Raw genomic sequence first — 13,833 nt, 5'->3', positions numbered from 1 at the left:
CCCGCCGGGTCAAATGATGTTGTGTCCTTGGGCAAGGCACTTCACCCTACTTGCCTCGGGGAGAATGTCCCTGTACTTACTGTAAGTCGCTCTGGATAAGAGCGTCTGCTAAATGACTAAATGTATGCAATGTAGGATGTATGTCTTTGTGTGGTATTATAACTCGAGTAGAAAGGGTTAAAAACACAATTTATTGCAAATTCAGATCATTACAACTGACCCCATACACGTCTCTATATATAACACATACCCATAGTTTGAAACACAAAACATAAGATAGTTATAATAATGTGAAAACGTGTTTCCATCTGTAAGAACTGCTTTAAATACCAGGGTTTAGATCGTGCACAGTGAAAGATAATTGCTGTAATAGACAGCGATCTATTTCTATGTTTTTATTTTATGACAGTCTATCTGATAGGCCTACATCATGCGCAGTAGTTTGCAAACATTCATGAAATAATATATTCTAAGAATCATATTCTCCACAGTAAATAGTATAGCATTAGTGTTCCATGACATGTTTATTTCACACGCGCTGAATTAGGAAGAGTTCTCATTCGCTGCTTTGAGTGTTTCAACAAGAATCCATTCACTCTGGACACTAGTATCATTTCACATACTAGGCCGAGTTTCCAATGTACAATGAACAGTGAACAATGAACAGGAGCGGGGTTAGAAACAGGAAGCGAAGCCGGCAGGTGGCGGTGTTGATCTAGCTCTGTTCACAACATACACAGCACACAAGAACACAAACAAGTTTTCTTTGTCGGTCGACACAGAAAAACCTTAGAGGTAAATATGAAGCCTGGACGCAGATACGGACTTGTATAAACACGAACACCTCTAAGACGTATCAACCATGTATCCAAAACATATGAACCCTAACCCTTACTTATAAATAATAATAATAATATTAATAGTGTAAGACTCAGTATTCTGATTCTGAAGTGTTCTAGGCAATATCAAAAGTGTTTTGTGTTCTATATCAGCAGCGTTCTATGTTCTATTTCAGAAGTGTCCTGTATCAGCCCCCCTCCTTCAGTCCCCGGCACCGACCACCAGCCTCAGAGCTGGGTCTCCAGTCCCCCCAGCCCTTCCACCGCTCAGCCTCAGTACTTAACTCCAGGCCCCCCTGCCTCAGTACTTGCCCCCCAGCCCCTCCACCCCCCAGCTTCAGTGCTGGGTCTCCAGCTCTACCACAGTCCAGTCCCCAGGCGGGGAGCTGCCCTGGCTGTCTGGAGAGAAGCTGCTGATAGAGGTTACAGTGGCAGAGGGGGTGATGAGGGGGGGCAGGAGGCTGGGCCAGAGGCTGCTCTCCAGGGGGCTCAGTGTGCCCCCTGTCCCCATGGGCAGCAGCAGAAGGGGGGGGCAGCCCCCGTCTCCAGACAGCAGCAGGGTCTGGTTGATGAGCTGCTGGACCATGTCCACCTTCCTGCCCCACTCCAGGTACTGGGGAGGCAGCGGCCTCTGGGTCATCTCCAGCCTTCGTGCCATATTTCTGTCCCTCTCCACCTCCTCCTCCTCCTCCTCCTCCTCCTCGCTGGTCTCCATGGCCTCGTAGATCGTGCACAGCCCTGAGGATGGGGAGAGGATAGCGGGAGGGCTCCTCCTCTGTTGTTGTTGTTTGAGCTGCCACTGCAGGATCTGCCTGCGCTGCCAGTGCTCCTGCTGCTGAAGCTGCAGCTGCAGCAGATCCCTCCGCTGCCTCTCCAGCTGCCTCTGCCTCTCCTGCCTCTCCTCCTCCTCTTGCCTCAAATACTCCTCCTGTTCCTTCCTCATGCTCTCCTGCTGCCTCTCCTGCCTCTCCTGCTGCCTCTGCCTCTCCTCCTCCCGCCTCAAATACTCCTCCTGTTCCTTCCTCATGCTCTCCTGCTGCCTCTCCTTCTGCTGCCTCTCCTCCTGCCTCTGCCTTAGCTGAAGCTGGTGCTGCTCCATACGCCCCAGCTGGCCGAGGCCTGGGCCCGGCGTCTGGGGGGTCATCCTGGGGCAAAAGGAGGATGACGAGTCGGCGGGCCTCCGGTTCCCTGCGACCTTTGCCAGGTAGTGGCCGTTAGCCAGAGGGGCTAGAGGGGCCTGGTTCCATTTCTGGTCCCGGGTGAGAATCTGGGTCATGGTCTGGAACTGACACTTGTACGGGGTCTGGATGTGCTCCTGTTGGCCTGAGTGCTGCTCACCTGTCTGGGTTTGGGTTAGGTACTGGGGCTGGATGTGCTCCTGTTGGCCTGAGTGCTGCTCACCTGTCTGGGTTTGGGTCAGGTACTGGGTCTGGATCTCTACTAGCTCTAGAGGTGCTGGGGTCGCATGTGGGTCAACTCTCTGCTCTGAGCTCGGATCCTGGTTCTGTAACTCTCTTGGTGCTGGTGGGTCCTGGTTCTGCTCATCCACCTGGTCCAGACATGCTGGGTCCTGGTTCAAGTCCCAGTTCTGGTCATCTGCCTGGTCCAGAGATGCTGGGTCCTGATTCTGGTCATCTACCAGGTCTAGGGGTACTGTGGTCAGGTCCTGGTTCTGGTTATCTACCTGGTCCAGAGATGCTGGGTCCTGATTCTGGTCATCTACCAGGTCTAGGGGTACTGTGGTCAGGTCCTGGTTCTGGTTATCTACCTGGTCCAGAGATGCTGGTTCCTGGTTCAGGTCCTGGTTCTGGTCATCTACCAGGTCTAGGGGTGCTGTGGTCAGCTCCTGGTTCTGGTAATCTACCTGGTCCACAGAGGCTGGGTCCTGGTTCAGGTCCTTGTTCTGGTCATCTACCTGGTCCAGAGATGCTGGGTCCTGGTTCAGGTCCTGGTTCTGGCCATGTACCAGGTCTAGGGGTGCTGACGTCAGGTCCTGGTTCTGGTCATCTACCTGGTGCAGAGATGCTGGGTCCTGGTTCAGGTCCTGGTTCTGGTCATATACCTGGTCCAGAGATGCTGGGTCCTGCTCCTGTCTGCCCTCTGCTAGGTGTCCTGCTCCCAGTCCTGCTGTGAGACAGCTGACATCATCTGGAGGCATGTAGAAACACATGCACCTGGGGGAGGGGCTACAAGGGGGGGGGGGGGGGGCGTGGCTTCAACCAGGAAGGACCAGAGGGGTGGGGCTGAAAGAGATGCAGGGCGTGGCTTTGTTCAGGCAGGAAGGAAGAAGGGGCAGGGCTAAACAGAGGCAGAATGAATGGTGGACTTAAATAAAACTAAACTGAAATCAGTCAAATAAGAAAGCTGCTAATGAGATCAAATTAAACTACTCATCTCTCCCCCACCCCTTACCTTTTCTCTCCCTCTCCTCTTCTCCTCTCTAACTCCCCTTACTTCTACTCCCTACCTCCCCTCTCTTCCCCCCACCCAGCCTGTGGACCCCTCTCTCCCCTCCACCCAGCCTGTGGACCCTCTCTCCCCTCCACCCAGCCTGTGGACCCTCTCCCCTCCACCCAGCCTGTGGACCCTCTCTCCCCTCCACCCAGCCTGTGGACCCTCTCCCCTCCACCCAGCCTGTGGACCCTCTCTTCCCTCCACCCAGCCTGTGGACCCTCTCCCCTCCACCCAGCCTGTGGACCCTCTCTACCCTCCACCCAGCCTGTGGACCCTCTCTCCCCTCCAACCAGCCTGTGGACCCTCTCTCCCCTCCACCCAGCCTGTGGACCCTCTCTCCCCTCCAACCAGCCTGTGGACCCTCTCTCCCCTCCACCCAGCCTGTGGACCCTCTCCCCTCCACCCAGCCTGTGGACCCCTCTCTCCCCTCCACCCAGCCTGTGGACCTCTCTCCCCTCCACCCAGCCTGTGGACCCTCTCTCCCCCCCACCCAGCCTGTGGACCCTCTCTCCCCTCCACCCAGCCTGTGGACCCTCTCCCCTCCACCCAGCCTGTGGACCCTCTCCTCTCCCTCCACCCAGCCTACCTCCCCTCTCTCCCCCTCCACCCAGCCTACCTCCCCTCTCTCCCCTCCACCCAGCCTGTGGACCCTCTCCCCTCCACCCAGCCTGTGGACCCTCTCTCCCCTCCACCCAGCCTGTGGACCCTCTCTACCCTCCACCCAGCCTGTGGACCCTCTCTACCCTCCACCCAGTCTGTGGACCCAGGCACAGACTAGGACACTCACAGGTCCATGTCACCAGGCTTCTCTACCAGCATCAGTATTCCCTTTAATATCCACATCCATTAGCATTCTATCACTGTACATGTATCACATTGAATTCCCCCTTGTAACTGTTTATACACCCATCTCCACTGCTAAGGTTTGCCATTTTATGAATACAATTTTTTATTTGTTATTGTACTTTCCATTTACCGTTGCGGTTTTTATTGGTGTTGGTGTTACTGGTATTTTGGTCAGGATTGTTAGTAACATTTTGCTTTTTTTAATGCCTACTAAATGGCTGTTGCCTTGCTTTGTCCAAATAAGGTTTTTGTTCCAGAATGACCTGTTATATTAGGACTATGAACAATACATCTTAGACTCCTCTCTCTCTCCTCCTCTCTGCTCCACCTCCACCCCCACCCCCTCTGCCTGAGTCTCGCTCGGTCCTGACTTCCTGTTAGAACAGTGAGGCCCTCGTTAGTCACATTACATCAGTGTAAGAATATGCCTGCCTCTCCCACTCTGTCCCTGCTGTGAGAACTGGTCTCTCTCTATCTCTGGTCTCTCTCTCTCTGCTTCTCCACTACAACCCTCCTGTCAGGACTGGTCTCTCTCTATCTCTGGTCTCTCTCTGCCTCTCCACTACAACCCTGCTGTCAGGACTGGTCTCTCTCTATCTCTGGTCTCTCTCTCTCTGCCTCTCCACTTTGTCCCTGCTGTCAGGACTGGTCTCTGGTCTCTCTGCCTCTACACAAGCCCACGGAGGAGGGAGGAGGAGAGAGAAGGGAAGAGAGGAGGTGGTGGAGCAGAGGACTGGATGACGAGGAGGGAGGAGTACAGAAGATTTAGAGGCAGAGGAGGAACAGGGGGAAGACGGAGGAGGCACGAGGTGTGGAGGCTGGAGTGCTCATCCTCTTCTGCTGATGAAGATTCCACTCTTCCACCGGACGCATTCAGGAGAGTGGTATCATCTGTGTCTGTGTGTGTCTATGGAGCATTCAGGAGCATACAGGCAGGTTTGAGGACCAGAGAGGCTAAATGCAGGGACAGCAGTGATCTTCTCTTGACAACGTCCTACCAGGGTGTGTGTGTGGAGGGTGCAGTTCAGGTGTGCAGGTCACGTACACACAGGTGCATGCTGGGCAGGGTGGAGGTGGACAGGACTTTTCAAACTTCCCAAAATTCCATTTTGTTCCAACACCATTCCACAGACACGCATCACTTCCTGTGTGGCTGGCTGTTGCCATGGAGAGGTTGTAGGTCATAATTGCATTTCTATCACATCCACACAAGGCATCTAATCATGTCGGCCTGTTTGGTCCAGAGGCATGGTGATGCTCAGTAACCACTAGTGCTGCTGGTGCAGATAGCATCTCTGTAGCCTTGTAAAGCTATTAGCATATTCCTTGTTTATATTAACTGACATTTCATTATAGTTTCCTCAACCAGGATTGAACTCACAGAAGACAAACAGAGTTAACTATCCCAGAGCTGTTACATAATAAACATGGGTTAGAACAGATCGGATGTTTTTCCCAACTTTGTGTGCTAAGTTTCTGTGAGGAACCTGGGGTGCTGTTCATGGTTCTACAGCTGGAGTACAGAAACCCACCGGAACCCACCGGCAGCCCAGCGTGTTTGCTGGGAGAGGAAGTGATGTTGTGGGACCATGTGACCCAGAGGATGTGCTGACCTCTGACCTCAGCAGGGTAAAGAAGAGAACCAGCCAGGGTGCAATGATGTTTAATGGAATTTTGAACCCCTAGTTAGTGTGGAGGTCTAGAGTATCTCTGAACATCCCTAAGCAGTGTCATGTCTTCAGATACACAAACCAGTCTGTTAGTTAGCCAAACATGCAAGTTACTGTTCAAATAATCCAAACCTCTGATAGAACCCCACAGTGGAACTCCACAGTGGAACCCCACAGTAGAACCCCACAGTAGAACCCCACAGTGGAACCCCACAGTAGAACCCCACAGTAGAACCCCACAGTAGAACCCCACAGTAGAACCCCACAGTGGAACCCCACAGTAGAACCCCACAGTGGAACTCCACAGTGGAACTCCACAGTAAACCTTACACTCCCATACCCACCTCGACTCAAGACAATTGTCTGGCAGAAGCGTTGTAAATATCTAGACCTTATTCTAGCGCTAAAACAGTCTTAAAAACAAGAACACAAAACTTTAAAAAGGAGAGAAGTATCGCTATGGTGACAGGAGCACAGGAAGAGTGTACATGGGGCAGGGAAGACAAGGTTTCAACCAAAATAAAAATACACAAACAGCAAGTACAAAAAAGAAGTTTGTTGACATTTGTAGGGTAAAAACAGTAGGATAGTACAGGTGTAGTCCAGTCTGTCCTAAGAGCTTCGGCCTACCCCCGGGGGGCAGACTCACTTCAGAACAAAATCGGAATAGAAAATGGTTTAACTACGGCACACTGAGTAGGAGCCAATCACAAGACCAGGACCACAGCAGGGGGGGGGGGGGCATCACCAGACATCTACAGTCTTTCACTCAATCTGTCTCTTGTTTTCCTACGGTCTGTCGCCATCCCTTCTTCTACTTCTAACCCTGGAGGGCACACCCACAGGTAGATGGGGGGGGGGGGGTAGGGTGCGGGGGAGAAGGTGCATTCCAAGGGGGGAGGGAGGGGCTTATACGTTACCTGCCAGGAAGCTATCAGTCTTATCACCAATGGCAGAGTAGTATGGGTGGTGGGCGTCACCGGGGGCGGGGGCCTCCTGTAGGCCGGCCCCACCCAGGGTGAGCAGGGGGCCCCTTGGCTCCTGGCCCCCCGGCTCCTGGCCCCCTGGCTCCTGGCCCAGGGAGGGCTCCTTGGCCCCTGGCTCCTGGCCCAGGGAGGGCTCCTTGGCCTCCTCGCTTAGCATCTCCTCCAGGGAGAAGATCCCTGGGCTCCTCCTGCTGCTCTCTGCGGTGGAGGAGGGGCAATCAAACCCGTACGACGCCACCGAGTTGGCCGACTGAGGCGTGGCCCCTCCCCCGTCCTCCCCCCTCGGCCCGTGGCTCCTCCCCCTCCTCCCCTTCCTCCCCCAGGGCGGCCAGGCTGCTCCCCTCCTCGTCCGGCTCGTTGATCTGCATCTCCCCCTTCCGTGTCCGCTGGCCTCGTCCCCAGAGGTGGAGGGTGAGGAGGGGGCAGACGCCGGGGCTGTGGGGGGGCCGGCGCCCAGAACCTCGTCAGCAGGGAGCGTCTCTGGCTCCTCCTCTTCGCCGTCCCCCGCCCCCCAGGTGTATGCCCAGGTCCTGCTCCTGCTCTGCCCCGCGGGGGGGCAGGGGCGTGGCCTGCTTTTCGGAGCGGGGACTCCACCCCCGAGCTGCTGTCGTCCTCCTCAGGGGTGCTGGGAGCGCTGGGGGGGCCGGGGGGCAGGGGGGGCACCGCTGGGCTGCAGCCAGGCCTGGGAGGGAGGCTGGGCAGGGGGCTCAGGGCTGGGGGGGGCTTGGGGGGGGCGGGGCCCAGGTGTCAGAGAAAGAGGAAGGGCCCCAGGCAGAGGGGGGCGGGGCTGGGTGCGGGGGCAGAGTGGTTGAGGTTGTCATGACGCTCTTCTTGGTTGAAGAAGCTCTCTGTCCTCCCTGCCGCCCTCGCTGGGCATCTCCACATCTTCATCCTCCTCCTCCACATCTTCATCCTCCTCCTCCTCCTCCACATCTTCATCCTCCTCCTCTTCCTCCTGACGGACCCTGCCCTGCTCTGCCTTCTCAGAGCTCACGTCCATGTCGTCCACATGCTCCGCCTCCTGCTTGCTCGGGGCCTCCTGGTTGGCCAAGCCCATGAGGGGGGAGGAATCGAAACTCTCTGGCTCCTCCTGCTGGCTGGCGCTGGTATCAGACAGCAGGTTGTTGCCGTGCCAACCAGCGGAGTCATCCTGAAAGTGGTGGGCAGTTTCAGAGAGCCCCACCTTCCTCTCCTTCTCTTCCTCCTCTTCCTCCTCTTCTTCCTCATCATCGTCTTGGTTGATCTCCTCGTCAGCCTTCTCCACTGCCTCCTCCTTCTCCCTGGGAGGGGGAGGCCAGGGGGGAGGCCCCGGGGGAGGCTGCCTGCTGGAGGCTGTGTGAGGCCATGGCCGGGTGCTCAGGGGCCTGGCTGGGGCCCCAGGGGTCAGGTTGGTCATGCAGGCCCCAGCAGGGGAGAGGCATCCTGGGGCTCCTCGGCCGGAGAGAGGGGTCCTGGAGGGGAGCAGGGGGGGGGACAGGACCGTGGTGCCCAGGGAAGAGGTGGATTCCTGGGCAGCTGTCCCTAGGTGGAGGAGGTCCAGCTGGGCAGACAGCTGGGGGAGGGGGGCCGGGGACATGGGGGCTGGGGGCAGGGGTGCCTGGGGGGCCACCGGAATTTCCTCCTCCAGCACTAGGAGAGGCTTGGAATCTTCCGAGGATGCCGTGGTGGCGGCGACAGTGGCGACGGCTGACACGGCAACGGCGGTTGCTGCGGCAACTTTGGTGGTGGCTGGAGCCTCACCCTCCTGACCCCGCCTCCTCTGGGCAAGGCTCGGAGGCCGGCGTGGGTTTGGGCCCCCGCTTCACAGGCATGGGAGTGCTGCTACCAACAGCCTTCTTGGGGCTGGAGGCCTTGGGGGCCGAGGGCCTGGAGGCCAGGGGCTTTGGGCCTCCCTCTTTGGGGGCAGGGGGCTTGGCCTTCGGGGGGGCAGCCTTACTGACCCCCACAGGCTTCTTGGGAGTGGTGTCTGGCTTGGCGGCAGCGACTACCTTGGGTGTGTCGGGTTTGGAGGTCTTGGCTGTGGAGGGGCGGCTGAGAGGGGCGGGTGTGGACTTCTTGGCAGCCGGGGTGGAAGGTTTGGGGACGTCTGGAGCAGACACATAAGGTTATGGAGAACATGAAGGCAGATTACACATTCATTACACCTTTATGATGTACAAATATTAAACACTGACACACAGGAGAACAAACAGGTCTACAGACTATAATACTACATCATACTTTCCCATCAGCATTCCAACCAAAAAGGCTCTCTTACCCTTCTTCACAGGGGTTTTAGTCTGTGATGTGGGGGTGCGACCAGCAGAGGGCGTGGTGGTGGAGGCTGGTCTGGGGGTGGTGGAGGCTGGTCTGGGGGTGGTGGAGGCTGGTCTGGGGGTGGTGGAGGCTGGTCTGGGGGTGGTTGTCTTGGGCGTGGCCGTCTTGGCCGTGGGTGTGGTGGTCTTGGCGGAGGCTGGGCGGGTGGGTGTAGTGGCTGTGGAAGGCCTGCTGGGGGCAGCAGAGAGGGGTGGGGTTAGAGGACAGTGGGACAAGAAGGGAATCACCTCAGAATCAGAATCTGGTTTATTCGGCATTTATGTTATACAAACAGGCTGGGACAGAGGTAAGATGTGAGGCTGGGACAGAGGCTGGAAGTGAGGCTGGGACAGAGGCTGGGGCAGAGGCTGGATGTGAGGCTGGGACAGAGGCTGGCTGTGAAGCTGGGGCAGAGGCTGGATGTGAGGCTGGGGCAGAGGCTGGATGTGAGGCTGGGGCAGAGGCTGGATGTGAGGCTGGGGCAGAGGCTGGATGTGAGGCTGAGGCAGAGGCTGGATGTGAGGCTGGGGCAGAGGCTGGATGTGAGGCTGGGACAGAAGCTGGATGTGAGGCTGGGGCTGGATAACCTCCATCTACTGACCCGGACACTCCTGTTCTCACATCACGCTACATTGGCTGCTACACGCCAGTGACATGCTAGCACAGCTCTAAATAAAGATACAAGTCAGTTCTGGGGAGAGAGAGAGAGAGAGAGAGGGAAGGAGAGAGAGGGAAGGGAGAACCAAGTAGGGCTGAGCGATATATTTAAAAAAATGATATCTCGATATTGTCCCAAAAATCACAATATTCGATATATATCTCCATGTTTGCATTTAAATATATAATTTAAAAAACAAGATTTTTCTTTTGCCTCCTTTAAAGAACAACTAAAACAATTTAGATAGAACAGCTATTGTTACAAAGTACAAAATGTGTAGTGCATATTTAAGCAGTTGCCATAACATGGTACTTGCAACTTGACAAAATGGACCTCACATGGAACAATTCATGGAGAGGAGCTTATGTGACAGGACAATAAGAGAGCAGAAGAGAGTGCCTGTGAAAGTGCAATTATCATTTTCTGTTTGTTTGTCTGTTTGTGTGTGTTTGTGTCTGTGTGTGTGTTTGTGTGTGTCTGTTTGTGTGTGTGTGTGTCTGTGTGTGTGGGTGTGTGAACACAGAGGAGCCAGACGGTGATCTTCAAACACAAGCAACACAAGGACCAGCAACAACAACAAAAAATAGTCAAAATAATTGCAATATTATCGCTAATATTCGATATATCGCCCAGCCCTAGAACCAAGTGACACTCTTTCTAGGGGCGGAGCTTATAAAGAACCATGTGACCCACTGCTCGGGGACGCCAGGTCATCGTCGGCATGGTAACGTCCAGGCATTGTTATCTCCCCCTGACAGATCTAAATCATGTAGGGTGACGGGCGAGACGCCCAGGACAACGAAACAAGCCACCCGCATGCCCGCATGTTTCACAGATGTAAAAAAAAAAAATGCTAAATGCATAAAAATAAAAAATCTAAAATGTAATATTACAGTAGAGCTGTGGACCTCCACTAACTCTCTCTCTCACACACACACTCTGTGTCCTACCATTATTAGATGAATCAACGGAAGTGTGTGTGAGTGTGTGTGTGTGTGATGCGGAAAGGGATAAGAGTTCAATCTAATTAGGCAGAGATTTATGGCCCTGTCACAACCCATCACACACTGACACAGACACGATGACTCACACTCACACACTCACACAAGGACACACACACTCACACAAGGACACACACTTACTGACACACTTACTGACACACTTACTGACACACTTACAGGCTGAAGCAGCCTGGCAGTGTATGTGTGTGTGTGTGTGTGACTCAGGTAGAAAGCACAGTGTGACCTGATTCTCTGTAGACAACAACACCTCCAGTCCTCTGGCTCCATGCTGTCTCACTGTCAGACAGACAGGCAGACAGGCCAGAGGATGCTGTAAGCTGTGCACCAATGGCTGACCTACCTGGTTGTCTTGGTAACCGGGGGCTTGTCAGTCTTGGGTGAGGAGGAGGGCCTTGTGGCAGCTGGAGAGAAAAACAACAACCTATCAGTGCTTCCGATACTCACATTTATCTTGGTCTAACCCAGTCACAGCTTCACACACAAGCCCACCTGCTAGCTTCTTTGGAGCAGCGGCGGTTTTGACGCCGTTAGTAGGTGGAGCCGGAGTCTTCCTATTGGCTGTTGGCCCTGTTGCTTTGACTGCGCTGTTGGAGGCGGGGCGTCTGGCTGTGGTGGAGGCGGGGCTCTTCTTCTCTGGTGCTGTGGAGGCCATGCTCTTCCTGGCCACGCCATTAGTCGGGGGCTTGGAGACGCCATTGGTGGGTCGGCCCTGGGCTGGAGAGGGGCGGGGCTTGGAGGTGGCTGGGGCACCAGGCTTGGTCTTGTTACTTCCTGTTTTGGAGGGAGAACTCTCCTTGGTTGGCTCAGGCTGCGGCTCCCCCTGCCCCGCCTCCCCGTGCTGGCCAATCATCTCCTCCGGCTGGGTGTCAGGCCCCGCCCCCTGGTTAGGCTCCACCTCCGGGGGCTGCACTTCCATTGGCTCCATAGCAGCCGTGGCAACCCCATCAGGTTTCATCTCCGTCGCTCCTGATAGGCCGTCTAAAGACGGGGCGGAGTTTCAGGTGGAAGCGGGCGAAGTCAGGCAGGTCTGGAGGAGGAGGAAGAGAGGAGTAGAAACGAAGGGGTTATATCTCACAGAAGGAGACAGGTACAGTATGAGTCATACCCAAGCAAGGGTTATACTGAAGCAGGCCGGTCCAATCACAGACCACTCCAGGGCAGGCTGGTCCCTCCCCATCTCCAGCTCCTCCCCTCCCTCCCCCCTCCCCCCCCTCCCCCCCTCCCTCCCTCCCTCCCTCCCTCCCTCCCCTTTCTCTTGACACAGATGGCTTCAGCAGTTGAGCATGGCCGGGGGGGAGGGAAGGGTAAAGAAAAGAGAAACTGAGATGAGGGGAAAGTCCCTCAGAAAATCCATACATCCCCAAACAGCTACACACACACCCCTCAAACAGCTACACACACACACCCCTCAAACAGAAGCCATTGTAGACACACCAGGCAATCAGCTCCATAACACTGTCCACCACTTCTCCACTCAGCAGAGGTGGTGTGTGTGTGTGTGTGTGTTGGTACTGTACAGCTTCAGATTTACAGAAACATTATGTTCTAGAACACCCTGTCCTTCCCCTTACCTCTCTCTCTCCACACACACACAGACAACACTCTCTCTCTCCCTCCGTCTCTCACACACACAACATCTGCACTTGGAGAAACATCCCGGCCAGAATAACCTCTGACCCCCTGGAGACTGGAGGACCCTCACAACTAGGATGCTCTCCTCTGTGTGTGTGTGTGTGTGAGTGTGTGTGTTGTGGAGGGAGTGTGTGTGTGTTAGAGACTGAGCCAGTCAGCTTCACTACATTCTCCACAAGCCTTTCCAATGAGCCCATCACTGCAGCTGGGAATGACCGCCCCCCCCCCCGCCCCCCCCACAAACACACACATATACAGTATGTACAGTCTCACATACACGCACACACACAGTTTAACACATACATTATTTAAGGTCATGTCAAGGAGAATGCAACACACACACACTTCTAATCATCCTCAATCAGAGAAAGCAGCTTAATGTGGTCAGACAGCTGGACTGGTGTGATCATCCTTCTGATCACTCACACACACACAGCGTCTCTATTACACACACACACACACAGTCTAATACACTAATACACACACACACAGACTAAAAGCCACAGTAAGGACCCTTGACCCCTGGCCGACCCTAAAACATGCCACCTCACCGCCACATAGAGTGGACTTCTGACATCACAAGCCCCTCCCCTCTCATCCTCCTTGCTAAGCCCCTCCCACTTCCCTGCTGCGGGTCTCAGTCAGTCATCATAATAGCATTACATAACACACACACATGCACACACCATCCTAAAGCAAACTGCACGCACACCACACACACACTCTCTTCTAGAGCACACTCCAAGCACATACACTTTCCTAGAGTACACTGCACGGTAGCATACACACGCACACACCCCATTAGAGAGGACAGAGACAGAACAGGTGTAGAAATAGAGCAGAGTAGAGTAGAGTGCAGTACAGTAGAGTGCAGTAAAGTAGAATGCAGTAGAGTGCAGTAGAGTGCAGTAGAGTAGAGTGCAGTAGAGTAGAGTGCAGTAGAGTAGAGTGCAATAGAGTAGAGTGCAGTACAGTAGAGTGCAGTAGAGTAGAGTGCAGTAGAGTAGAATGCAGTAGAGTAGAATGCAGTACAGTGCAGTAGAGTAGAGTGCAGTAGAGTAGAATGCAGTACAGTGCAGTAGAGTAGAATGCAGTAGAGTAGAGTGCAGTAGAGTAGAGTGCAGTAGAGTAGAGTGCAGTAGAGTAGAATGCAGTAGAGTAGAGTGCAGTAGAGTAGAATGCAGTAGAGTGCAGTAGAGTAGAATGCAGTAGAGTAGAGTGCAGTAGAGTAGAATGCAGTAGAGTGCAGTAGAGTACAATGCAGTAGAGTAGAGTGCAGTAGAGTAGAGTGCAGTAGAGTAGAATGCAGTAGAGTAGAGTGCAGTAGAGTAGAATGCAGTAAAGTGCAGTAGAGTGGAGTGCAGTAGAGTAGAATGCAGTAGAGTATAATGCAGTAGAGTAGAGTGCAGTAGGGTAGAATGCAGTAGAGTA

The 13,833-nt window shown here is 54.5% G+C and overlaps 1 protein-coding gene across 1 annotated transcript; it reads right to left on the bottom strand.

The window, feature by feature from the left end:
- Nucleotides 1–8,528: 8,528 nt before the first annotated feature.
- On the bottom strand, nucleotides 8,529–11,899 carry LOC124479651 (proteoglycan 4-like). Its single transcript, XM_047038494.1, has 4 exons — nucleotides 11,260–11,899; nucleotides 11,111–11,171; nucleotides 9,053–9,282; nucleotides 8,529–8,881 (listed from the first exon to the last, which is right to left on the bottom strand). The coding sequence occupies exons 1-4, from the start codon at nucleotides 11,723–11,725 to the stop codon at nucleotides 8,532–8,534; spliced, it is 1,107 nt and encodes a 368-aa protein (XP_046894450.1). The 5' UTR covers nucleotides 11,726–11,899; the 3' UTR covers nucleotides 8,529–8,531.
- Nucleotides 11,900–13,833: the final 1,934 nt, after the last annotated feature.

This window comes from Hypomesus transpacificus, chromosome 17 (assembly GCF_021917145.1).
Source record: "Hypomesus transpacificus isolate Combined female chromosome 17, fHypTra1, whole genome shotgun sequence".
Lineage (NCBI taxonomy): Eukaryota > Metazoa > Chordata > Actinopteri > Osmeriformes > Osmeridae > Hypomesus > Hypomesus transpacificus.
This window is presented reverse-complemented; position numbering and strand designations above follow the sequence as displayed.